This window comes from Acomys russatus, chromosome 6, assembly GCF_903995435.1.
Source record: "Acomys russatus chromosome 6, mAcoRus1.1, whole genome shotgun sequence".
In the NCBI taxonomy this organism is placed as follows: Eukaryota; Metazoa; Chordata; class Mammalia; order Rodentia; family Muridae; genus Acomys; species Acomys russatus.
Window position 1 is genome coordinate 80,830,033 of NC_067142.1, and position 27,506 is coordinate 80,857,538.

The following is a 27,506-nucleotide window of genomic DNA, read 5'->3' on the forward strand; positions in this document are numbered from 1 at the left end:
AGTAAAATGACAAAAGCACCAGCCACGTAATTTCATACAACACTTCAGTTCTAAAGTGAGATAAAGACAACTCCTCCTTCTGGACCCGTTCTATATAAGCACGCAGCACTGTGGGTGGGTCCTCTTCCTTCTGAGAGAGAGCAAACTCCCGCCAGGGGCTGACTCATCAGTCCTCCATCCTGCTCCAGCACAGGGCAGGTGAGGCAGATGCAAGTGTGCGCATGGGTAGTAGCAGGGCTCACTTTATGGGAAGATGGAGAGACACGGATCCTTCTCAAAAGAAAGCCCATCACGTGCGTACCTACTTCCCTCACAAACTTTGTAACCTGAGCCAAGTTTCATAGAACTCTTACATGGATATGAGACAGCTTTACCAGTGTTTCTAAAATGCAAATAAAAAAGATTCAACTTGAAATGTTACTATATAGGTTTTTCTTAAAGACTTACCAACACAAACAAATGACACCAACTATCCCTCCCTCCCTACCACAGATCTCTGGATCTGAGTGGGAAAGCGGGAAAATTCTTAACACCAAATTCAGTTCATTATAACTGGGACTGCACTTCAGAAACACTGGTGCGTGATCAGTATGTGTCTGAACAAAATAAAAATGCGCATCTTACTACTCAAGAAGAAATGTTTCTTTGTACAAATATCTTGCAAAAAGGCTTACAGTTATGTAAGGATTAAAAACACAAATTTGCTACAGTCTGCACATACAGAGGAGCACGTAGCATTTGTTCCCAGGAAGTCAAGGCACTTGGCAGGTGGCCTCTCTCTCGGCTCCCAAGCGTTAGCGATGCTGAAGATGAGTTGGGTGCTCCGGCTGCTCAGTCACTGGCCGACCCTGCCCTGCCACCAGCAGGCTCATCACTGTCCTTGTCCCAGTCCTTCATCCTGGCTCCCATCATGAAATCATCTCGCAGGATCTTCCACCCTGGGCCCTCTTCTGATTTCACTTCAGTCTGAGGGAAATTACAGAGCCAGACATTCACAAATCAACTTAACCAGAAAGAAAAAGTTAAAACTGTACCCATCACAAGAAACGTTTCAATATGTAGTTTTAAATGAGATTAAACCAAGATAATATAAAATTGATTTTATATACTGTGCTCATACATGTACAAATACAAAGTAAAGTGGAAATTGTCAACTCTACCAATTAAATATGAAAGCAAAATAATTTAGATCTGGTAAAATATAGTTTTGGTGTTAATTTTAAAAATACTTGGACACATTAATTAACCCTTAGTGAGACCTCACTAGAAAACCCTTGGCAACTGTTCTAATGGAGTATACCAACAGTGTTTAACCTTTAACCCCAATCACACTGACTCAGAAAGAGGGAGCTAACTAGTGCTGTGCAGGTGCTTCAGATGCTACCTAACCAGTGCTGTGCAGGCAGGTGCCTCATCCAGACTTTGCAAAAATGTGAACAAACAAGGTCTCACTACCTGACACAATCATGGAATTACAAACTAATAAAATGCCAAAATTATAAATAACTGAAGCAGGCAGCAAACTTAGTAGCAGAGTCATTCCATGCACTCAGAGGACTGATGTAATGCCTGGAGCTAAGTACACGACTTTCCTTGGAGGCGCAACAGCACCACCTCGTGGCATCAAGTAAGCACTGCAAAACACTTCTATGATTTATTAACCACTGTCAGGCATGGATGCGAATTTCAGCTAGTCTGTGCAGATCTATCCCATTTGGGGGCTACATCTATATAATAAGCATTTTAAAGAAAAAAGACATCGAAATGTTTGCAAGATTTCACAAGGTAATTACATACTCTCCTAAAGCTTGTCTTTTTTTTAAGGACACTATTTACATATTAAGATTTGTGGTACAAAATACTGAAACGCAACTTGCCCCCGGGTACCTCCAGACACAAGGGAGCATTCAAGCTTGAGCAGGCTGGGTAGTGATGCAGTACTTCTAGCATCAGATCCCATGCTATGGCTTAACCAGCACTGGGAACCAGAAACACTGTGCCGCTTGTGACACAGTTCAACGCTTGTCATCTGCAAAGCAGGAGGCAGAGCCCTCCTCAGGTGTGGTCAGGCCCTCTTCCCTGCTGACTTCTGGGCTCTCCAGCTAAGCCTCTGAAACTGAAGCTCCGCTGCCGCTATTCCAGGCTTTTTCTCCCACAGAATCATAAATACAGTGAAAAAAGGTTGCTCAGTGATTTTAAGGTCCTGGCATGTTACACCCTTTGAGAGTGAGGAAAGACAGACTGGTATTCCACATAGTCTTAGGGTTTTCAAAATTACATTTTAAACACTTTGTAGTCTATAATTTGAATAGCTTAAATTCTTGTTTAATAAACTATAGCAAGCTTAGTCTACAGGAATAGGCAACAAAGAAATTAGCCTGAAATTCAGGTTCACTACAGATTTAAAGCGGCCATTAGAAACACCAAAGGTGGCCAAGGGCTGGCTTGAAACTAAAACATATGATGTTAAGGGGACAAGAGTGAGAAGATAAAAGTAAGAAAATCACACAGAAAAAGAGACAAATTAACAGAAGAAAAAGTAAGGCAGGACCAGTCTAAGAGATTCCATAACAGCAGTTCAAAAGAGAAAAAAACAAAACAAAAAAAGAACAGAGGACATAATCTATGGTTTAGAATGCAATGCTCGCACACATGGTGTGTGAGGAGAGAACGGTCATTTCCCGCTACACCTTCTCAAAAGGAACTCTACAGAGGACAAGAGTCAAAGCAGGACAGGGTCAAGGCAGCCAAAGGAGGCAAGAGCCAAAACCACGCCACATCTGGCCTAAGGCATGCCCTGCAACAGCGACTTCAAGAGACACAATCACACAGAGGATCCTGTCACCAGCCACCAGCCCTTCTGTCAGCATTTGACAAAGCCTGAAAGCATCTTCACCAATAAGAGTGAATGGAGACATAATACAAGAACCAGGGCATGTGGGCGTCAGTGTGAGAGCAACTCCAGATGGCACAGCAAATTATCTAAATAGCAGAACGGTAACCAGGGAACAACGTGAGAGTGATGGGTCTCCCACAAAGGAGATGGAGTTTCTACTTAAAAATAAAATAAAATAAAATCTCAGCAGGAATATAGGAAAGTATGGAGGGCCCTGGCTCAGAAGCTGCAGAGTGGGCAAAGAGCACCAAAACCCAGCTTTATATTAAAATAACTGAGTTTGGGGCCAAAAATGTGACTCCCAAGACTACATGAATTCAAAGAAATCTTACAAGGCAGGATAGCAAAACAATAGGGGGGAGGGGGGAGAGGAAGAAGGAGAAGGAGGAAGAAGGGAAGGAGGGAGGGAGGGAGAGAAGATAGATGATTGATTGATAGATGATGGATAGATGATAGATAGTAGGTAGATGACAGATGATAGATAGATAGATAGATAGATAGATAGATAGATAGATAGATAGATGATAGATAGGCTGGCATGGGGACATTCGATGTCTAAACTACAGCACTGCATCACCACCTTTGTCCAGACCTATCATGCAGTGTTCAGAGTTGCTGATTAGACAGTATTGATTAGACAGCCTAAAGCAACCTGAATATAACATTTCATGCTTACACTAACTGAGCGAAAGGACACAAGTTCAGATCCCCAGTGCCTATGGAAAAGAGTGGGGTATGGCAGCATATGCCTATGGTCAAAGCATATGCCTATGGACAAAGACAAGAAGACCCAAGTGATGAGGCCCCAGTTCAGTGAGACCGTCTGTTAGGGAAGGAAGCATTGATCATCTACCTCTGGCCTCCCCACACTTGCCCATGGGTGAGAGTACTGAACAAAGCCACGTGATGCAAGGAAACAGAACAGTGGCCCCAAAGGACGCTTTATACAAATACTCTATCAAGGTCATTCAGAAGCAATCCATGTAGTTTGAAGATAAAGCCAGCTCTTACAGTGTTAGTAGCTTCAGACACACTGATGGCTAACGAATGCTGAGGAAGAAGATCTGGAGTTATCAGTTCAACAGCAAATAATTAAGTGGTTTACCTCATTCCATTTTGAAGAAAGAAAAAGACAAACCCTCAAAGAATGGTCATGGGGGCTGGAGAGATGGCTCAGAGGTTAAGAGCACTGGCTGCTCTTCCAGAGGTCCTGAGCTCAATTCCCAGCTACCACATGGTGGCTCACAACCATCTATAATGCAATCTAATGCCCTCTTCTGGAGTGCAGGCGTAAATGCAGGCAGAGCACTGTATACATAATAAATAAATCTTACAAAAAAAAAAAAAAAAAAAGAGTATGTACAATAACAACAAAAAAAAGAATAGTCATGTCTAAATTTAGTAGTCATCAACATGTTTATTTCAATCAATTCATCTAATAACTGAGCTTTACTTTAATTTTAGCTAAACTAAATGGATTTAGTAGTGGCTAATTTCATCTAAATTCCAATAGCAAACTATTTTCAACTACAGCTATCCACCTAGACTTAAGTAAGGCTGTGTGAACATTCTCCCTGTGAGATGAAGGAGACACAGGAAATGCATGTAATAGCAAATGCAGCCTCTCCTCTTAGAAGTGGGAACGAACAACAGTGGTTTTTAATCCTGCAGGATATTCCACCACCTCACTAGTCATAAGGACTGAAACATCCCTCATCAGTGCACAAGAGCTCCCACAAAGACCCCACACTAGACCCACATTACAGAGATGGAGACTGTGGAACAAGCATAGAGACATAGTGCGGTGCCAGTTCTCCCTGGCCCTCAAAGAACTTAGTAAGTGGCATCTAAGCAAGTAAGTCTTGCTGTAATTTATTTTGCCTATTTTGCAAGGTAATAAATAGTCTAGGCAGTAAGCTCACTGAGGCTTCATTTTTGTTAACTCCTTCAAGAGTTTTGTGATAGGCAGGGAGATACATGCCTACATTCCCAACACCCAGGAAGCTGAAACAGTAAGACCACAAACTCAAAGTCAGCCTGCCTCAAACAAGCAAGCAAACAAACATGAAGTTTCACATTCATATGGGTACTTTGTAAGACCAAGAGACTAGTCAGGTATAATAAAGAATACCAGAGAGAGAGAGAGAGAGACAGACACAGACAGACAAAAAGATTTCGACTACCGACATTAAACTACCTTTACTTATAATCTAAGTACATGTTAAGTGTTTGTACTTCTCAGAGAAAACCTAATTCTCTCCCCCCACAGCTGTTACCCCTGAAGCCCGGGTTCTGCTGCTCCCTGTTTGAATCCACTGAACTATAACTGCTGTGACCTCCCCTTCTGCCCCACTCAATACCAGTCCTTCCTCAGGTCTGTTGTGTGCTGGCTTCTATCCCAAATCGCCATTCACGTATCCAGTTCCACAGTCCTCACCACTCTTGGGCTCTTAAAACTGCTGAAGTTCATTAAGCCAAACAAGGCATCTCTCGAGTGTGTTCTACATACTGCACACCAAACGAGAAGTCTGAAACACTTAAAATATAGTCTTCCAATTAATCACTAAAAGCATGTCCCTATTTTATTGCACAAGATAAAAGCAAAACCCAGATTTGTAAATAAATGAGCAGACTATGAACTTACATGTGGACATAAGGGGATGAAGTTTGCTGAAAAGTCTGAGTAAATAGACCTGTTTGAAAGGGCTGCTTTCCAGTGCTGAGCCCAAACAAAGAATATGAGTACAGTCCACTATACATGAAACTCCACAGACTAAAAAATACAGATTGCTCCTACCGACCTCCTTGTCGAATGCAATTTTAGGAGTAGGAGAGTGGAAGCAAAGGTTTGGGCTGGATATCAGGTCCCAGAATATGAAGCCCTAAAATAAAAACTAGGGCCACGCCTAACAGGCACAGGGGGTCAGGTTACAGGCATTCCTACTGCCACACATGCAAAGTTAAGTTTCAAATTGTAAAGGCAACTGACTGCAAACATTAAACAACTAAAGAGTCCCACATCTGTGACATTTGAAAAGATGGACAAAAGTCAAAGAGCGGCAGCTCCCGCACCAGGGATGGAAGCAGTGGACAATCGCTGCAGTCCAGAGAGTAGCACCTGCAAGAGAGGGACATCAATTCCCAGCTTTGGAAACCTGGACACATCCCCAAAGCTAGCTAGTCAACTGGCCTGAAAGGAGACAGTTAACCTCCAACACCATGTGCCACGCAAACACCAGTCAGTAACTGATGCTAATGTTACTGAGGCAGTGAGCCAAACTTGCTCCTTCCCTAGTGCGCATTCCCAAACCACAGCCTACCTGCTGGGGAGGAGGCCATACCCCTGCCAAGGAAACTGGGTAATTAGTCCTTTAGCCAGGGACTACCTGGCACCTTCTGACCACACGTCCAGTGTGCTACCATACAGCACTATAACCTATGACACAGGTACAAGACTCACGCGCACAGGACACTTCAAAAAGACCAGGCCTCACACAGGGCACTACTAATTTCAGCTTAAAGACAGACGCCTGACAGCAGCTCTGTGACAACTAGTCCTTACTGCACACTTAGCCCTCTTCCCATCCCAAATATAACTTGCTCTCATTAGAACCATGGCTGAGTCCCAGTGTCCTTCCACATAACTACTGTATTTGGCCACAGTGAGAAACTGACTTTAAACTGTTCCCATCCACAGTACCGTAGAGGATCCTGTTCCTTGGTTTCAAGTTTGGAGTCTAGCTTTGTCTAAACTCTACTGCTTAAGCATTTTCAGTAAACAAACATTAAGCTGAACTATTTACAAAGTTGGCATTCCGCACATTCCATCGGCAGATCTTAAAGAAGAGTAAAGCCCTGTTTCGTGGCCCTGCAAGGGGCAATCTAAGGACAGCACAATGCTTTCCTCTTTCCAGTCTCAGAATTCTATGCCTTCACACAACTGGGAATGTCCTGAAAATGCTGAGGCCACCTGAAGACTTGTGTGACCTCGGTCCTAGGCTTTCCTAGGGTTCTAAAGGTACCTAACAATGCACAGCCTGGGTTGTGAGATTCCAAGTCAGTCCATTTCTTCAAAGGCATTTTCCACACTCAATGCTTGGGGTGTTACAGGGCTGCCTTATCAGACAGGCAGCCCCCTCGCTCATCTCTGCTCAACATTTAAATACCTTACATCACAAAACCAGAGAAAAACAGCCTGCCTCAGCAAATGACTTTTTCCCATAAAGATATGCACTGAAATTTGTTGTCCAGCTATGATTCTGGAAATTTCTGTGCTGTGCTATCACATCCCCCCTCTGCAAAAGCATCACTGTGGCTTAATTATAACAAATCTGAAACTGATATAGTGTCAATTTCTGATAAATGAAAAATCTTGCAGAAAGTCTATAACTGAGGACAGAAATTGCACACAGCAACACTTTCCTAATAGTCACAGACAAAGGCTCCTTTAAAACGCAGCACATTAAGTCCTGGCTTTGGGGAAAGAACTGAGTTTCACAAACTAACTGGAGTTTAACTAGCTTTTGAAGAAAAGTGCAAAAGAAATAATTACAGTGTTTAAGAATAAGTAAAATAACTAACCTCTTCTCAGTCTTAAACCTGTAATGGAAAAAACACTATCCAATGTTTACAAGATACACTTTGTAAACACAGCACTCACTGCTTCCCCCCCCCCACCCCTGCCCCCACGACACAATACACAAAGTGCCCAAACACGTGAGCCCATGTGAGGCCATGTGAGGTATCACATAACTAGGCCAGGGGAAGGTCTACGGCTTAGGGAGAAGCAGTTTTTGAAACCCAGAAACTTTTTAATTTATTCTGAGAAACACTTCCTAAGACGCAATTCCTCCAGCCTCACTTGACATGCAGCTGTCACCACAGACTCAGGGGCCCCATGGAGACTCGCAGACCCCATCAGCTCCTGCCAGGCGTGGCCTTACCACATGGCCCCCATAGACTCATGTGTTTGATAGCTTGGCCCTTGGAGAGTGGCACTATTAGGAGGTGTGGCCTTGTCGGAGTGGGTGTGGTCTTGTTAGAGGAAGTGTGTCACTGTGGGGGTGGGCTTTGAGGTCTCCAATGCTCAACCTACACCCAGGGTAGAAGACAGTCTTCTGCTGCCTGCAGATCAAGATGTAGAGCTCTCAGCTCCTTCTCCAGCACCATGTCTGCCTGCACGCCGCCATGCTTCCCACCATGAAGATAATGGACTAAACCTGTGAACTGTGAGCCAGCCCCAGCTACATGTTTTCCTTTATAAGAGTTGTCATGGTCGTGTTGTCTCTTCTCAGCACTAAAACACAAACTAAGACACCCACATGCTCTTCCCCCCAGCTGCTGCCCTGTGGATTCCTCCATGCCCCAGTTTTGACTAGTCATTATGTCATCTATCTCATTTCTGAATTCAACTGGGAGCACACACCACCTCCCACAGTGAAAACGATCACTTTATGTTTCCATACTGTGAATCAGCTATTTACCTCCTCACTATGTCCACCTGAAGGTGAGCTATCCACCCTTCCACCTGCCTCTGCCATCTGGTTCTTTTCTGGTTTCCGACAATCCCCCTCCCCCTGCCCCATCCAACCCACAGGCCTGCACTCAGGACACCTGAAGCCCAGGGATGAGGAAGCAGGCACAGGGATGATCCCAGAGAATTGTGGGGAAAACATTTAGGGAAATTTAGGAAGTTCCAGACTTAGTGAGAGACTTTGTCTCAAAAAGTAAAGTGAGTGTGCAAGCAGACACACACACACATGGGAATGCACAGACAATACTATCAATGCTAAATGGAACACATATAACTGAATAAAAAGCTAACTTGTACACATGACAAGTAAGCATCCTAAGTTAAGGCTATTGTCTCTCCTGAGAGGAGTCCTAAAGTACCTTCCTTCAGTTTTACCTATCAGGACTCCAGTTCAAGAACTCAACTGAAACTAGTGACTCAACTAGAATTTATAATTCATGGCTTTGCACCTTTAAGAATACTTAGCAGTCTTCCAAACTTTTCTCCCTAGAATGACCTTGGCTGCTCTCCCAAGGAAGCTTCTAAGGTACCATTTCCCAACACTTCACTGATAAGGACACATGACTGTGTGATAAAACTAAGCAATAACCCCATGTACATGGGCAGGATAATGTTGACATGTCCATACAACCCAGAATTTATACAAACAATGCAATCTCTATCAAAGCACCAAGGACATTTTTTCCCACAGAAATAAAAGGTCCCACTAAAATCAGTAGCCACAAGACTCCAAAAGCCAAAGCATCATAGCACCTGGCTCTACACACTACAGAGTGACAATAACTAAAAACCAAGAAGACAAAAGAACAGAAATCAGGTCTACTTACAGCCAACCGATCTTGCTGTCATGAGAAAGGGTCTTACTATACTGACCTGGAAACAGTCAGCAGAGTGAAGAGTAAAACCTACGGAGTACACGCAAGTGGGAGGGAGGGGCGTCTACCAAGAGCCACCTAATAAAAGATTATGTCAAAAACTTCACAGTAAAAGAACAAGTAATTTGATTTTTTTTAAATAGACAATTGACATAAACAGACACTCTTCAAAACAAATACAAATATCTAATAATTATATGAAAAATGTCCAAGACTGTTAGCCAAGCCATTATGGAAATCCAAGTTAAAAGTACACTAAGGAGATGGGCCTGGTAGTGCGTTTGGTCTCAGTACTCAGGAGGCAGAGGTAGGCAGATCTCTGAGAGTTTCAAGTCAGCCTGTGGTACATAGTGAATTCCAGGCAAACCAGGGCTGCACAGTAAAACCCTGTCTTGATAAAGTTCAAATAAACCTGCCCTGAAATTCTAACTACCCCAGTCAGAATGGCTACTCCCCAAAGACAAAAAATAACAAATACTGGTGAGATGTGGAAAAAGGGAGCTTTTATATGCCTTTGGTGGGGACAGACACTGGTATATCTATTATGGAAAACAGTATGGAGGTTCTTGAAATAGAACTATCATATAATCCAGCCATGCAACTTGTGCTCATTTATACAAAGGGAAAAAAATCAACATATAGCAAGAAAAAAGATGTGGGCAGGGAAGGGGGGCGGGATCACAGACAATTACTGAAGTCCTGCTCACAACAGCCAGGGTACCAAATCAGTCATATCAAGAAATAAATGCATGAATAAAACACGGTATATGTATAGCATGCAGCATGTGTACATATTATTCAGACTTAAGAAAAGTATGCTATTTGCAGGTAGCAAGCAAATCTAGCCATTAAGTCAAGTGACATAAAGCAGATTGAGAGGCGCAGCTACTGCATGTTTTCTCTCACATGCAGAAAGCAAAATACCGAAGCCTGACAATGACCTGAAGGCAAAAGAAAGAACTGCTGTGGAAAAGGGGAGGGGAAGGGCAAGAGAGGGTGGGCAGGAGAACAGTCACAATAAGTACACACCACACACATATAGGAGAACATGTAAAGCCCACAAGTGTGCACAACTAATGTGCATCACTAATTATAATGTTAAAAATACACTGGGTAAAAGTACGGCAGCCAATCACAGCGGGGACAGTGATGGCTAAGTGAGAGCCAAGACTCAAATCACGTTCTGGATGGGAGTCAGGGTGAGAAGAGGCTGGGTGATTAACAGGACAGAGCAGTGGCTGCCAGTCTATACAAACAGCAGTAGACACCCACACTCCAGGAACACTGGTACAAAGTACCTTACCCCAGTGCAGCCGACATTGTTTCTATAAAATCAGAGGGTTCAAAAGAAACCTGTACAGACTGACATGTGGGGGTCTTCTACAGAAGCCAGCTCTTCCTGTCCATCCACAGCCCAGCTCTTCCTGTCCATCCACAGCCCAACTCTGCCTGTCCATCCACAGCCCAGCTCTTCCTGTCCGTCCACAGCCCAGCTCTTCCTGTCCGTCCACAGCCCAGCTCTTCCTGTCCGTCCACAGCCCAGCTCTGCCTGTCCGTCCACAGCCCAGCTCTGCCTGTCCGTCCACAGCCCAGCTCTTCCTGTCCGTCCACAGCCCAGCTCTGCCTGTCCGTCCACAGCCCAGCTCTGCCTGTCCGTCCACTGCCCAGCTCTTCCTGTGTGTCCACAGCCCAGCTCTTCCTGTCCGTCCACAGCCCTGCTCTGCCTGTCCATCCACAGCCCAGCTCTTTCTGTCCATCCACAGTCCAGCTCTGCCTGTCCGTCCACAGCCCAGCTCTTCCTGTGTGTCCACAGCCCAGCTCTGCCTCTCCGTCCACAGCCCAGCTCTTCCTGTCCATCCACAGCCCAGCTCTGCCTGTCCGTCCACAGCCCAGCTCTTCCTGTGTGTCCACAGCCCAGCTCTTCCTGTCCGTCCACAGCCCAGCTCTGCCTGTACATCCACAGCCCAGCTCTTTCTGTCCATCCACAGTCCAGCTCTGCCTGTCCATCCACAGCCCAGCTCTTCCTGTGTGTCCACAGCCCAGCTCTGCCTGTCCGTCCACAGCCCAGCTCTGCCTGTCCATCCACAGCCCAGCTCTTTCTGTCCATCCACAGTCCAGCTCACCACCCAGATTCTGGGCTCACGTTGTAAACTTTCTCCACTCTTCAGTACACTCTTCTGAGGCAGGAACAGTAAACATCACCACCATTCATTTGAAGACCTCTAACAGGAAAGACATGGACCGAAACAAACAGCAAAACTGAGCTCTTGAAATAAGACAATGTAAAGCCAAAAATAAATAAATAAAGCTACAGTTTTTCAAAAGAAGAATGTGTATCATACCTGTGAAATAAAATCAGCACTCTCATAAAGAAACATTAAGATTATCAAAAGGTCCTCCTCAAACTTAAAACCATGACACCAGGTTTATTTTTCCAATTAAGCATAAGGGCTGGAGCCCGAAGAACTTGTCCAGAAAAGAGTGATAGTGACAGGAAGTTGAAAGAAAGTAACAAAAGCCCAAGGGCCAATCAGAAAAGCACACAGGATCAAGCAACCAGACAGCAATGTCAACCCTTTGGCTTATGGAACAAGAACAAAACGCCATGGCAGGGCACTCCACTGGCAAATCTGCAGAATAAGAGAGATGAACAGCAGCACTAACTATAGAAGTGTGTTCAGAGGGAGGCACAGTATCAAGCATGAAAGAACTGAGTGAAGGTAGCTAGCTAGCTGTTAAGGAAGCAGAGAACACTGACTTAGTGTAAGACTTTAAAAGACACAGGATAACGCAGTACCAACTGGGCATCTATAAATGTTTGCTATCACAAGCAGCACAGCCCTTAATAATTAGATTTAAACTCAAGTATAATGTTCAAAAACAGAACAACAAAAATATGAGAAGAAAACGTGCTGGAGTGCTGGCGGCATGCAGCCACTGTAGTGCAAGCCACTTCTACAGCATAGCCTCCAAGTTTCCACCTAATTCCACATTAAATCTAGTCCTGTGACTGTAACTGATATGGAAAAGAAAGCCAAAAGCAAGTTCAAATTGTAGAGCATAGTCAGTATTTCTTAGCTCATTGATATAAGCATCCATAAAAATTACTCTGAAAGCAACAAAAAAGAAGGAAAAGCAAGTATTTATTACCCACATCCCACGAGTTCTACCTTCTAATGCTACTAAATCTATCTGAGTCTTAAGGAACAAAGCTGCCAGTGTGAACACAGCCTAAGACTTAAGTATAAACCCTCCAAGTGCTGTCCATGTTACTAAACTACTTCTCATACACACCTCAAAATAAGAGCTCAAAGGAGAACCATTTTCTACATGCACACTATACGGTTCCTTTGCTACTAGAGACACTTTCTCATAATGGTTATGGCTGTCTCACTGTCCCAACTGCATGTTCCTTTCAGAGCCAGCATTTCTCTTTGTCATCCTAATGGGATGGAGATTGCTCAATCAACCACAAGACTTTCCATCAACCTCACTCTGGAACATTCACACAAAGACGATGAGGTCAGGGGCTGGGATGTAGTTCAGTGGTGGAGTGCTCACCTAGGATGCATGCATAAGCCTAGGTTTGGCTCCTAGCAGAAGAGAGTAAGAAAGACAAGGTGAGGGGGATGGAGGAAGGGAGAGAGAGGAAACAACTGAAGTCAATATGTCAGTGAAATCTTATCTGACACTTCAGTACCAGGAAATAGAATAAATCTAAATACCTATCAACAGCCAATGGATAAAGAAAATACAATATAACCTATATACATGGGTCATACCAACGTTATGGCTTAACTTACGTTACAATGGAGTGCTAGTCAAACAAACACAGGATGAACCCCGACCTTGTGCTAGAGGACACTGTTCCATGATGTAAATCAGGTGCAGAACACAGTACACAATCTTTTGTGGAATTTTAAAGTCATTTCACACAAGCTGAGAACAAAGTAGTAATTATCGAAGCCTAAGGAGACTATGGGGATGGCTGACTAATGGCTGCAATCACAGGAGGACGAAGTTCTGCAGAGTAAGACTGCGTGACGCAACAGATACCTGGGGGGAATCACACCATTTCAGAAAAGAAAGAAGAATGTTTAAGGCATCACATTGTAGCTCCTATATGTATGAGTATCACCGTCAATCAAAGCCACAAGTAGAGATCGGTAGCTCCTGTCCTTATGAAGCTAAAAAGTTCAAACTTTAAGTTAGGGTGTGGCAAGTCAGGAATTGTAATGAGACCTGAAGAACTCTGACTCTGCAGTGTGCTGTTTCTCCATCTCAAAATTTTGACAGTACTCAGCGCCAAGGCTCCCTACCACGCAGCCTTACCTGTCTGGCTTTGAGGGTCTTCCCAGCAGGGCTGTTCTCACTCGTACCATCCACTCCCCGAAGAACGCTGATGAAATCCTTCTTGGAAACGGTTGACATCAGCTTAGCTTGCTTCCTGATGGAGCCCCCTGCTTCCTTAACTTTTTCGCCAACATTCTTTCGGTGTTTCTGAACAGCATTGAATAGCTGCACCACACCCCTAGTGTAAAACACAGGGCAACGTGAGATGGACAGCTCCTGCCCCATCTAGATAGAAAGGAGGCATGCACTCTCAGGTCTACTTAGTCCACAGTGCACGGACTTCATGGGTTCTGTCTTTTGTAGTCAAATAAGGTAATTAGCTTATTTTACTTTTACTTTAAAACACGTTGAATCCATGAGTGAATTGTCTTCTTAATGTGCCAATAAAATGAATTTTTGTGTAGTTATTTTAAAATACTATTGGTTATGGAGCTATTGAAAACCAAGTTTAGATTTTTTCAAACTAAAATGACCGTTTTGTTTCAATTTCCAGGGGTCCTCACAGGCTAGAAATAACAGATAAGCTGGGGCAGAGACATTCAACAGTGTACACAGATTCCCACGTCTCACTATGTAGCTTCCACACAGATCAGAAAATGGCCAGGGTGATCTGTTAACCAGAAGTAAAAAACCACTCCACTGAATGAACAGCTATGCTCCCCGAACCCCCTGCCCCTAAAACAAGGTTTCTCTATATATCCCTGCCTGTCCTGGAATTCAATCTGTAGACCACATTGGCCTTGAATTCACAGATCCGCCTGCCTCTGCCCTGAGTGCTGGGATCAAAGGCGTGCTCCAAAGACCCCTGGCTCTGTAAGTAGCGATGTATTGTTCTCTCCTGTGAAGCCTTTCCCAATTCCTCAACTCCCATGGACGTCATCATACACAGAACACATTTCATTTCACTAGACTCATTTCTATAGATGAGAAGCAGAAGCAATCACACAGAAGAGACCATAGCCTATTCAGCTCTAGATATGGAAAGTGACAAATGTTTGGTGCTCATGCTTGAGGAGCATAAGAGGAAAAGCTACGGGAAAGCATAACATGTGGCATATCATCCTGTAAATACAATGCAAGGGAACAAACCCAGCACCATGCATTTAGATAAGCATCAGAAGAGAAACGCAGTCAGGGGTCTGACTACACCATCCCCATAACTATTAAACACATCTGGCGTCCTACAGCTCTGCCTAGTGACACCTGCAAAGTCTAACAGCAGGTTGGAGGTGAGTCACTTGACAAAGATGGCAGAGCTTAGAAGGCTCTAAGATGGCAGAACTTAGGAATCCAATCTGACCACAGGAGATGACTACCAAAGCGTGTACTTGTTTTAGAGGCGGAAGCACTGTCTTACCTCGTCGCAATCCTTTGAAGGTTCCTCTCTGCCTCTTTGTCTTTGACAACATCTGGCTTCACTCTGCACATCATTTCCCACTCCCGCTTCTTATCGAGCTGTGTTATAAATACAGTTATGTGACAGAGTAGTAAGCAATTCTCAACGCGCAGCAAACTTTGATAAGGCACTCTGTGACGGGACAGCGGTGATAAGGCCCAGCCCCATGTGTCATAGAGGCTGTTTTTAAAAGCCAGTTTCAGAGGCTCAGCTCTGACAGCCTCTGGCTAGCACTCCTGTGTCATGTGAGAGGCAGGGTCTTTAAGAGCTTCCCTGGCGTCAGGCTCTGGAGAGCTGCCAGTACAGCCAGCCAGGCAGTGTGCAGCAGGTGAGCCAGCTACCCACCTGACGCAGTGGGATGCCCAACACTGCACTGTCCACATCAGTAAAGGTAAGCTAAGCTACCCGTTGCCTTCCCAAGGACTCCGCTCTCAGAATCAAGTCTGTGCCGGCTTTGAATAGAACAATATCATAACAGATATTCACACTTTGCCTATTTCTCTTTATATAAAATCATGAAACCTATTTTCCCCTCCTGGCACATCTAACCAATGTTCTCATCACACACAGCCTTTCTAGTCACAAACTCAAGTGAACCGATTTCCCACTACTGTGCAAACACTTAAGGGAGCTGGAGAAAGAAAGCCCACAGGTAATACACAAGCTAGTGTAAATGTTCTCTGAGCAACAGCCTGAACCCAGGTGCCTGATTTGACAAACTGGTTGTTAGGTCTGTTTCCCAAGCTGACAGATACTGACCGGATGAACTACTTTGAGAGGTCACCAAGAACGGTGGCTAAATGACAGCTTTTTTCTACCCCCTTGCTTGGTGTTAGAACAAGGCTAATGCTCCTGCCCCGACAACAGGACCTAGCCTGGCTCCTCTGGAAAAAACATTCGTCCCCAAATTGGTGCATTTTAAAGTCAGCAGACTCATTATTACACAAGGTGAGAAACAAACCTTAACATTTTACATGGCATTGCCACCCGACACTGTACAGACAGTCCCGGCGGCCATTGCTGCTATCAGCAAGCACGCTTCCATGTGCTCTGTGCTAACACCAGTGTTTCTGTGTGCTCTGTGCACTGGAGTGTCTCCAGCACTCAGACTTGGCTTTAAAATGCTGTCCCTCCCTCATCCCTTTCCTGAAATTTGGAGACTTGATGTAATTACAGCTTCTGTCATTTAAAAAATTTTTCCTAGCCTTTCCCAGTTAGTAAACAAATATTCAAATTTCAACTGAAAAGCTCTCTGTAAGGTTTAGAGACAAAATTTATCTTCAAGTACAAAAAGAAGCTTCCGTATGAGCACAGCTGTGTGTGCAGGTGTCAAGCAAAGCAGCCAAAGTGAGGAGGGCATGGCAGCCACAGAGAGCACTGGGTCTAACTCAAGCCTACTTCTTTCTTCTTTACCTGGAGACCACTCCTTGGAAGTTACTACTCCTAGACTGCAAGTAAAATATAGAAAGTTACTTTTTTTTTATTAGAAAATACCTATTTTATAACCAAATATTTTTGACATACTGACACTTATAGTACAGGGGACATGAAAACCTCACCATAGCTTCTTTTATACTGTAAAATAGCCAACTTGTATGTAAATTTAAGTTTTCAGTCAAGGTTAAAGTACACTATCAGCAGCAATTAACCAGAGCAAGAATTCAGTTAATCAACAGAAAATAGCCATTCTGAAGTGCGCCCACTTCGATATTCAGATTTACACAGTGGGGCTGGATGGGCTTGCTCAGACGACCACATAAGACTGTGTTGGCATTAACCCTGTCCACCCACCCCACATTAGACCATGCTGAGTTAACCTGCTATTCCACCCCATGTAAGACTATGCTGAGTCAACCTGCTAACCCACCCCACATTAGACCATGCTGAGTTAACCTGCTAACCCATCCCGCCCCCTCACCGCCCCCCATGAGAAGCCCTTAAAGCCAGATGCTTCTGGGACAAACTGCGAAGAACAGCACAGACAGGTGGACAGACACACCTGCTTCCTCTTCTCCGCCCTCTCCTGCTTTAGCTTCTCCTTCTCCCTCTCGAGCTCTTTGTTCTTGGTGAGGATGGTGGGTTTACTTTTAGGCGTCTTTTTGCTAAGGATTTTGGCCATGGCATCTGCCCAGCCTGAATTAGTTCCAGCACTTGGTTCCGCAGCGTCTTCATTTTCTTCCTCACAGGATTCAACATTGTCCTCACTGTCGGCTTCTACAGCTCCATCATCTGACTGGTGCATGTCTGATTCAAAGCTTCCTATTGACCCTAAGAGTAAAAATAAATTAACCTTAAGTGCAGATGTACCCCCCCCACACACACACACACTCCATAAGGAGCACCTGGATTCTCTGTGTTGCTAACAGCACTGGACACCAGTACACAACACAGACAGAGCCGCCCAAGTGGCTTCAAGAGCCAGGCAGCAGAGGCAAATCCAACAGCTGCTCCCTCCACTCAAACAAAAACGATGATCCACTCCAGACACTGAACTCCTGTGCTGAGTAACAATGGATACCTCACCTCCCAGCTGACTGAGCATGCTCAGGGGTGCACTCAGAGCCCAGCACCAACAAAGACTGCGGCACACAAATTCCAAGTGGCAGGGTCAGAGGACAGCAGGGATGGCACACAGGTGGGGCTTAGCTATCAAAACTTGCTGAGCAGCTGGAGGGTGGGCTACAGGACCTGGGCTCTTTCAGGACCCTGTGAAGTCATTGGAAAACACTTCAAAGGGGAAATGACCCAACAACTGAGTGGCCTGGGGTACTTTCTAGTAAGAAGAGCTAAGAAAGGCAGCTGAGAAATTCTCAGAGTAAAAAAACGGCAGCAATTGCCTTTGAGAAAAACAAAGGTCCTTTCTTTGACTCCTATCAAGATGTATCCCAAAGGTTAGTTTAAAAAACAAAACAAAACTATTACCTCAAAATTATTTATCAAAGTAGCAAAATACCAACATTAGTAATCAACGACACGGACTCATTCATTCAGCAACTCCCTGGTATCAGGAGACAATCACAGTGAGTCTAAAAAGAAGGAAGAAAAAAACCTAGGCAAGAATTCCCCACCCCTCCCTACTTAATACAGTCCTGACATCTCCTCACTGTAGCAGACTTTGGAATGCTCTCAGACTTTAAGCCACAAATCAAACTAAACTGTTGAGTAGACCTTTTACCAAGGGACTGATTATAACACACAACCTTCAGTTACTACTTTCAAATAATACAAGCTGGGGATCTCTAAACCCAAAAACCAAAATCCCAAACACTATACTATGAAAACTTTAAGTGGCATATTGATCAACTGAGCTGAATTTTTGGCACCTCCTTGAATTTCCAGGTAAGGAATGAGGATGACCCCAGCAAAGTCTGCACAGGGGATGTAATCAATGCCGCGGCGATTGTACACAGCTGAAGGCCACACAGCTTCTCCCCAGAAGCATGTCTGAGGATCTTGCATATTAACATTTAAATAATGCACTGTGGAAACTAATAGCAATTTAAAAAATCCTCCTTTTTTAATAAGCATTAACCAGATGTAAAGAGACACACTACTAAACTTTTAAGCACCAGCACTACCTGGGGCATTAGGAGCAGAAAAGGCTTTACCCACGCCTAGAAAAATGTAAGAACTACAACACTGACATCTAGTGTCCACTGTGATGCACCTGTACAAGGGCCCCAGAGAGCCTTTTCATGATGTAAGCCACTGCAACTCACCACTGAGACTTCTCTGTGTTACTGTGGTGTGGGCCTTGGCCAGAGTAATACAACACACACAGTATGCACTCAATTAGGAAAAGCTTACAGCATTATTTTATACAGCCTGAGTTCACCATACCAGTAAAAAGAATTCCAAAAGAATTTGGAAAAGTGATTTTTTTCCCCCCAGCAGTTGAAGAAAGGCATTTACTAGGGGCAAGAGAACACATGTATGAAGCAAACACACAAAGACAAGACAGGGAACACAGGAAACTGAAAGATTCCTATTTTATTTTTTTAAAGAAGCTCAAGCTAGGGGGTTTGTTGCTCCCAATGGAAATGATGGCATTCTGTATAAACAAATTAAAAATGCCAAATTAATAAGATCATACCAGCATGTACACACAAAGAAACGGAATGGACTTTGCTTGTAGGACACTGAAGCTCATCACCATGGGACCCAGGAGGAACAGGCTCGTCAGCTGTAACTGCATCCTGACACAACACTTTGGCAATTGTTCGCTAACCAATCTTCAGCAGGGAAAAGTAAAAGTAAACAGTTGTCTAACACACGACTGGAAATCACTTGGCAAAAACAATCCTTGAAGTCCTTTATACGTGACTCCTGCATTTTACTTTAAAAATCTAAAAACCAAGGAAGAACTACAGAGGATGTCTGCTGCAAATACTGACAGAAATCCCAACAATGGCAATGCTCCACATCAGTCACCCACAAGCCACCACTGCTTTCCTGCTTCAAGTATGTCCAGCATGGCTGTCCGGCTAAATTCTTAAATTCTAACCACCTTAAACGTAATACCTGCACACTTCCCACGTGCTACCTCCCCCAGAGCCTCAGCAGCCTCACAAACTTGCCTACCTATCATTTCCTCAGCCCAGATATCATTAGTGGCTAGCAGGCAAGTTTCCACCAGGAGACAGACACACTTTTAAAAACCTGCACACTCTGAGCATCCACGAATGGAGAAAGAGAAAGGAAATGAAGCTTTCTCTCCCTAAGGAGCTCCAGGTTATCACTTAAAGGGCGCTCAATAAGCTGTGCGCGTGCTGAGAGAACCGGCGATGGGGAGGAGCGGAGGCTTTGGGAAAGAAAGACGATACACAGGGCTGCCTAAGGTGTGCTTCGCTTTTTACACATGTTGTTTTGCTTTAAGTAACTTAAATGATAAAGAAGACTACAATTTTATAGAAAGCACATTTATTTGTTAGGTTATTAGGTTTTCTTTTTTCTTTCTTTTTTTGGGCGTGTGTGTCGTTGTTGTTGTTTGGGTTTTTTGTCTTGTTTTGTTGTTTTCCAGACATGTTTTCTGTGTGTAGCTTTGGCTGGCATCACACACTTTGTATACCAGGCTAGCCTCGAACTCACAAAGATCTGCTTCTGCCTCCCTGAGTGCTGGGATTACAGGTCTACACTGCCACTCCCAGCTGATTATTAGGTCTTAAATGCAGCTATACAGTTCATCAAAAATTAAAGGCTATCTCTAGGATTTCTAAAGTGGATGAAGTTACAAAGTCCTATGTGAGAAGTGGACAGCCATTTTTCATATACTGGCCAACACAATTCAGTATTTTTTTTTTTTTTTTAACTGTCTAGCAATGACATCACCACTCAACTTCCTATGACACAGTCAGAGGACAGTTTCTCTGGTTATCATAATACCTGAACATGCCTGAATATCCTCTATTGATGTAATAACTCAATTTAGCCCCACCTTCCTTCCCTCATAATACACGGCATCAACAGCCATTGTTTGCATATTTGACAAAAGTTCAACAGAAGCCATTTACTTATTAGGGAAGTTGCTGGGGGCAGAGAGGGTGTCATTTTTGTCACTAAACTACAACTTGAAGAATCAAGTATACATTGTATCTGAATCAACAAATTATACACTTAATTCAGGCAGTTCAAGGACAATTCCATAGGAATGTCCTGGGTCAAATTGTATAAGGCTGAGGCAGAAGGATTGCTAGGTCAAGGATTGCCTAGGCTACTCAATGAGTTCAAGGCTAGCCTGTACAACCTAGTAAAACCAAGTCTCAAAAGAAAAAGTATGGGCTTGGGGGATGGTTCACTGGTTAATCTTGCACAGGACCCAGGTATGGTTCCTAACACTCTCATCAAAAGGCTCACAATGCACGCCTGGATCACCAGCACTCAGTGAGGCAGAGGCAGGTGAATCTGTGAGTTTAAGGCTAGCCTGGTCTACAAAGTGAGTCCAAGATAGCCAAGGCTACACAGAGAAACCCTATCCCAAAACCTGTTCCCTGCTCCGCCCCCCCCCCCCCCGCCAAAAGAATCAAAACCACCTATAACTTCAGCTCCAGGTTTCACATTTCGAGATTTCATTTCACAGGTGAGTAGTTCCCAAATAAGACCCCAACAGCTCAGGGCGTAGTAGGAAGAACTGAAAACTGAGGTGACACAAATTTTAAAGCTTCTTGCAACAAAGGAGAGAATTAGCACAGGGAAGAGAGGGCACAGAGTCGGGGCAATCTTAATCAGCCAGACATCTGCACAGGGAACAGAGGGCACAGAGTCAGGGCAATCTTCACCGGCCACACATCTGGTACAGGATTATAGCTAAAATACATTCTTGAAACTCAAAGCACTACAGTGCTGAAGGAGCAAATAATCCCATCCATAAATAGGCAAATGGACTATGCAGACACTTTTCAAGTGAAGAAGTACCAATAGACAAAAATACAATTTAAAAAAATCCACACTATTATCTTTTGCCATGAAGGAAATACAAGTCAAAACTTCAGTAATATTCTATCTCACTCCAGTCAGAATATCATCACAACAAAAGTAACCACATAAGCTGGCACTGGAAGGCCAGAGACGGGAGGGAACACGGGAAGAAACACAGGAAGAACTGCAGTTGGAAGCCATTGTCAGACACACAGCAAGTCTGGGCTTATGAGATCCAATCTAAAAAAACCTACTATCAGTAGAAATACAAATTGGTAGTACCTATAGTGCCTATAAAAATTCATATGGGTGTTCTTCAAAAAGTTAAAACTTTTGGTAATTTTAACGTTTTGAAATCTATGGACCATAAAAAAGTGATACATGATAGTGTTAGACAAATTCTGTTTCCTACTGCTAGAAATATTACATCCTAAATAAAGGCAGATATTATAATAATGAAAGTTTAAAACTGAACTAAGATCCAGTACCCAGAATCCAGAATTTGACCCAGAATGAAAGTCAGAGACACCTACACACCCATGTTTACCACAACCAAGTTCTGGTGTCAGCCTAGGCATCCATCAGTGGGAGGACAGAGAGATCTTTCCAATCTTAGTGAATAAAAGTCTACTGAACACAACACAGGCATCAGTCAGGCTCTAGGCTAAATTCTGATACTGCTGCCATCAAAGTCAACAAGCCCTCAGTCTCAGCTATCTGAAAGTTTCTGCAACATATATTTCATAAAAGCAAAATTTCCTATCTTTCTTATACAAGATGTCATAAGAAATCAAAACCAGAACATGACAAGTACAGCTCAAGCCACAGAAGCCGAACCCATGTTTTCTGTGAGGCAAGTGTCATCGCTTGAGACCTCAGCACTGAAAGTCAAGCATGTCCTGACAGATGGGCCAGTACAACTTCACCATAAGCCTGCAGCTTGCTCACCACTGCTCGTGTAATCTGAGGCCTCAGGCTTTACAGTTTTGCAGTTATTATCACCTGAAAAACCGGCAACAGCTCTACAATCTGTGGGTCACCTTTCCAGAAAGACTATGAATTCACAGGAGGAAAACAACCATTTCATAGGCTAAATATCCAATTCTGAGTGACACCAAAGAATGTGCATTAGCCAACCACCCTTTATTACCAAATTTTCAAAATGAATGACCCTTTATTATTTCTATTACTGTCACAGATATGGCTTAAATGCTCAAAAAGAAAACTGGATGGAGAGCATTAGAGTCAGTGCAAGAGCTCACCTCGCATCCACATGGATTGATACCAAGCACCACACAATAAAAGACACATAAAAGTTGTGGGTTGATTTGTTTTGTTTTGTTTTGTTTTGTTGGGGAGGGGGTGTTAAGCGCATTTGGTGCTCTTCAGAGGACCTGAATTCACTTCCAGCACTCAGGCCAGGAGGCTCACAGCGACCTGCAACTCCAGTTCCAGGGGATCTAATGCCTCTGGCCTCCACATTTGTGCACATACCCACAGGCAGGGACAAACACACATATAAATAAAAATAAATATTAAAAAACAAAACTAGAACAAGCTAGATGGCTCTGCATGCAAATGTCTTTGCCACAAACCAAGTGAGGCTGGAGTTCAATCCTCAAGGCCCACATGGCAGAGAGATGCCACAGGCTGCCCTCTGACCTCCACATGTGTGCTGCTGTAGCACAACTTCCCCTAAAAAATACATGCATGCATGCATACATACATACATACATACATACATACATACATACATACATATATAGTGCAATTTTAAGCTTTTAAAGAGACTAATAAGACATGACAACTCTATTGAATGTGGTTCCAAGAAAAAAATGTTTGTTAAAAAAAAAAAAGAGTTGGCTTAGTAAATGGAGCGGAAAGAGCCCATGTTTGTGGCAAAAAGCACAGCTATAAGCTGAGCCCTAGTAACCCAGTGACTTTGACAAGACCCGATCCTGAAAAGTGGTTATCATCATGGAAGCTGCAGACAAGCTGTTACCAACCCACAAGGGGATACAAGTCAACTTCTAACTGTGGATTCTTTAGTTGCAAGCTCACATACCATAACATTGTTTTGAACAATATATACACTCCCACACTTGGCAGCCATCAGACACACTCCATTCTGACCATTTCTTGTGTCCATATCTGTCTTCCTTGAAACTGTAACTCTAAAGACAGACATTATTCATCCATCAAGTCAGTGCCTAGAGGGTTACTGTAACAGAGTACTAACATTCATTGGATAGTTAGGTTTCCATATTATTCAGAGGCCTCCTTGACACATGCTCTGTAACAGACAAGAACTTTAGAAACCTAATCAGTATTTATGCTGAAAAGGTTTCCCCCTAGAAGTATCCAGTACTTGAGTAAAGAAATCGAATTTCCACCCAAATTTGTAAGCAGTACTGATGTCTTGCTTAAAAAATGTAGATACTTTCTTTTTCTTAGACAGTAATGCTTCATCTGTTCAACTATCTGCACGCTTATGGAACTTTCAAACAGCAAACACACCTCAGAAGATCGGAAAAGTGGATGTTTAAAAAGAGCAGGGTAGAACTGGAGAGATGCTCAGTGGTTGAGTTCATTCCCTGTTTTTCCAGAGGAACCAAGACCCTTTCTCAGCATCCACACTGGGCTGCTAACAACCACTTGTAACTTCAGCTCCAAGGGATCTGAGACCTCTGGCATCTACTGGCACCTGCACCCACACTCACATACCCCCACCCACAACACATACCTATAGTTTAAAAATAATAGCAGGTCTAAAGAAAGCAGGACATTAAGCCACAAAGTGAAAGTGACCTGGAGTAGTGCACTAGAAACTTAAGGACCAATCTCTTTCACAACGCACTGGATCAGACACTGACGTCAATAAATATTAGGTGGACATGCAAGCATTTGCAGAGTCCTATGAGCAGTAAAGGCAAAAGGCTGAGAACTCCACAGTGAGAGCATGTTCAATGTGGCAAGCACACAGTATGAACAGAAAATAGCAATTATCAAAGGGCAGAAAGGCACATGACGAGAGGAGATAAGCCACATCATGCAAACTAAAACCCTGCATGTTATTCTGGGATGTGAAACCACTGGGTCATGAAAACCTAACAAATTCAGACACCCATGAAATGTGTGTCTGCCACACATGAGCAGTAACTGGAGTGTAGGAAGCAAATGCCTGCCCTTCCTTCTAAACTAAGAAGCTGGTGCCAAGAACTATGGAAGTTTAAAAGCAGCACCCTCAAAAACAAAAACAAAAACAAACAAACAAAAAAGAGCCTAGTGGGTGTGGTGGCGCACGCCTTTAATCCCAGCACTGGGGAGGCAGAGGCTGGCGGATCACCGTGAGTTCAAGGCCTGCCTAGTCTACAAAGTGAGTCAAGGACAGCCAAGGCTACACAGAGAAACCCTGTCTCGAAAAATAAAATAAAACAAAATGAAAGCAGCATCAAGGTTAGACACACAACGGTGAAAGAACTGCCGAGACACACCTTCCTTTCATTCTCAAACTGCTAGCAGAGGTTAATTTTGTTTCTCTCCTTTACCACAAAACTCCCAAACGCTCACATTTCCCCCGCTGCACAGAAATAGTATTTCTTCCTCTTTTGCGCCTTGATCACTGAGCCTGTTTCATCCATTATTTCGACTGGGACCCTTCCTCTCACGCTTTGCTAGGGGTTCCAAATACAAGCTCGTGGACATGGCACTTACAGCCTTTTCTATTTTCCGATAAACGCTTACAAGCTGACCGGCTCAAAGGACAAAAAAGCCAAATCCTCCCATCTTAAAGACGTGAACATTTCGTGGGGGTGGGCAGGGGAAGAAAAGTGCAAAATGTTCAATACCAGCTTTGATTCTTCTCGGGCAGACGCCCTAAGCCTTTGCTTTGACCTGAGAAAATTAATCTTGTCCTTACTCCATTTCTAAGCAGGAACGGGACCTTCCCTGGAGTTATCACCCGCCCGTCTCCTTCTGCTCTTAAATCTGTGTGATGCCCGTCATTATTTCTGCCTTTACTGTTAAGTTTCTCATTGGCATAGGCAACCTTAGTAACAGCTGACTGAGTGGAAACACAAAATTAAACATGACAGCGAGGAGCCTCTGAAGAGCAAGTCCCCTCGCCCAACCTCGCTTGCCCCACAGACCAAACAAGAAGAAACCGAGCCCTTGCCTTGGGGCGCTCTGCCCGACCACATTACCTTCTCCGTCTGAAGAATCTTTGAGCTCATCTTCCAGCTTCGACACCGCGGCCTTGGCTATCATTTTAATCTTTTTCTTTTTCTTCAGGGAACGCTTAAGCTTTTTCCCGGTGCTCACACGTGAGTCTTCAACGGCCGCGGCCATTTGGACTCGCCGGAAGTGTCACCTGATTATTCAGTCGGGTTGCAACAAAAGAAACGTCCCCCTCCGGTTCCGGAGCTACAAAGTTCCAGAGCTCCTTTGCCAGGCTGAAGTTCCGGTGTTGGAGCCGCGGGTGTAGACGGAGAGTGTCTCGATCCACAGGTGCTCTCGGGCGGAATTGGTTCCCGGTCTCACCCCTCCTGCCCTAACGGCGGCTTCTATGGCGAACCCGCCTGGCACCCTTCCGGGCGGCTGCTGTGGCAGGCTCGTATTTCTCTCCTTTAGAAGGTTAGGTTCCTGAGTTAGAAACCCCAGCCCCACCCGCAATGAATGAATGGATAACTACGGAATTAGAAAGCAAACTTGACTTTCACTTTTTTTTTTTTTTTTTAAGAACTAAGCATGTGAAAAAAACAAACAAACCTTTTTAAAGCTCGGTGTTTTCTGAGTAGAAATTCTTGGGTTTTGATAGATCGGAGAAGCTGCTCAGGTAGAAGGGCTGAGCCATGCCCAAAATCCTACCTAGCACCTTCCATAAACTGCAAAATATCCTTGTGGTAGCCCCTGGGTCGGGTACCACAATAGGATTATCCTCCTAAATTAAGCCTTTAAATTCTATCCAGTACCTTCACTAATCCACTAACCTCCAGTTCCACCCCCTTTCTTTGAAAAAAATCTATAAATGGAAGAAATTCCCTTTATTTTGTGAGTTGCTGTTGGATCTCAGCCACAAAACTCGGCAGTGTTTTTTGTTGGGGCGGGGGGCTTGTTTTTGTTTTCTTTTGTTGAGACAGGCTTTCTCTGTGTAGCCTTGGCTGTCCTGGACTGCCTTTGTAGACCAGGCTGGCCTCCAACTCACAGCAATCGTTTGCCTTGGCCTCCTGAATGCTGGGATTAGGTGTGCACCACCTCGCCAGGCTTCGACAGTGTTATTAAAGCGTCTGATTACCTATACAGCCCAGCACTGTCTATAGGGAGCCAGTATTCTGTCCACGTTTTCCTTCCTTAGCTAATGGTTTTTAGTATCCAAATTTGTCCTTAAGACAAGCAGCAGAAAATAGGAGTCTTCATTCTGATGTATTTTGGTTGGTGTCTATGCAGGAAATAAATATATACATCCTAAAAACAATATACCATTTTTAAAACAGTAGGAAATATGGCATTGTAAATACAGGTTAGGACAATCAGATTCCAGCATAAACTTCAGAAAAGAACAATTCTGATTCCACTTAAGGGAGATTGCAGGTATTGATGTTTCCTGGATCTTCTTGACTCTACAGCAGTACAATGTTCTCCTTAGAATGCCCTGCTGGCCCTCAGGCTACTTTCTGTTGTCTCATATTTAACATGTGTTTAAAAAAAAGATAGTTACCTTCAATTTCTATACATTATATTTTAAGCAACTGTTCCCCCTCCCCCAAGTCCTCCAAGATCCTACCCACCTCCCTACTAACCCAGCTGCGTATTCTCTCTCTCTCCCCTCCTACCCCCCAAAAAACAGGGAAAACAGCCAGGCATGGGGGCACATGCCTTAATTCCCAGCACTCAGGGAGGCAGAAGCAGGCGAATCACTATGAGTTCAAGACCAGCTCAGTCTACAAAATGAGTCCAACACAGCCAAGACTACACAGAGAAACCCTTTCCTGAAAAACAAAAACAACAAACAAACAAAACAAAACAAGGAAAAACCAAAGC

The 27,506-nt window shown here is 43.9% G+C and overlaps 1 protein-coding gene across 1 annotated transcript; it reads right to left on the reverse strand.

The window, feature by feature from the left end:
• Positions 1 to 827: 827 nt before the first annotated feature.
• Positions 828 to 25,828, reverse strand: Rrp15 (ribosomal RNA processing 15 homolog). The gene is made up of 5 exons (XM_051148100.1): positions 25,670 to 25,828; positions 17,053 to 17,312; positions 15,015 to 15,112; positions 13,637 to 13,835; positions 828 to 966 (listed from the first exon to the last, which is right to left on the reverse strand). The coding sequence occupies exons 1-5, from the start codon at positions 25,812 to 25,814 to the stop codon at positions 832 to 834; spliced, it is 837 nt and encodes a 278-aa protein (XP_051004057.1). The 5' UTR covers positions 25,815 to 25,828; the 3' UTR covers positions 828 to 831.
• Positions 25,829 to 27,506: the final 1,678 nt, after the last annotated feature.

Excerpts from the sequence above, each read along its gene's own strand:
- Rrp15 (XM_051148100.1), bottom strand. The coding sequence starts at position 25,814 with ATGGCCGCGGCCGTTGAAGACTCACGTGTGAGCACCGGGAAAAAGCTT. Across the intron at positions 17,313-25,669 it reads AGATTCTTCAGACGGAGAAG|GAAGCTTTGAATCAGACATG; the intron begins GTAATGTGGTCG and ends TAGGGTCAATAG. Across the intron at positions 967-13,636 it reads AGACCCTCAAAGCCAGACAG|ACTGAAGTGAAATCAGAAGA; the intron begins GTAAGGCTGCGT and ends AATTTCCCTCAG.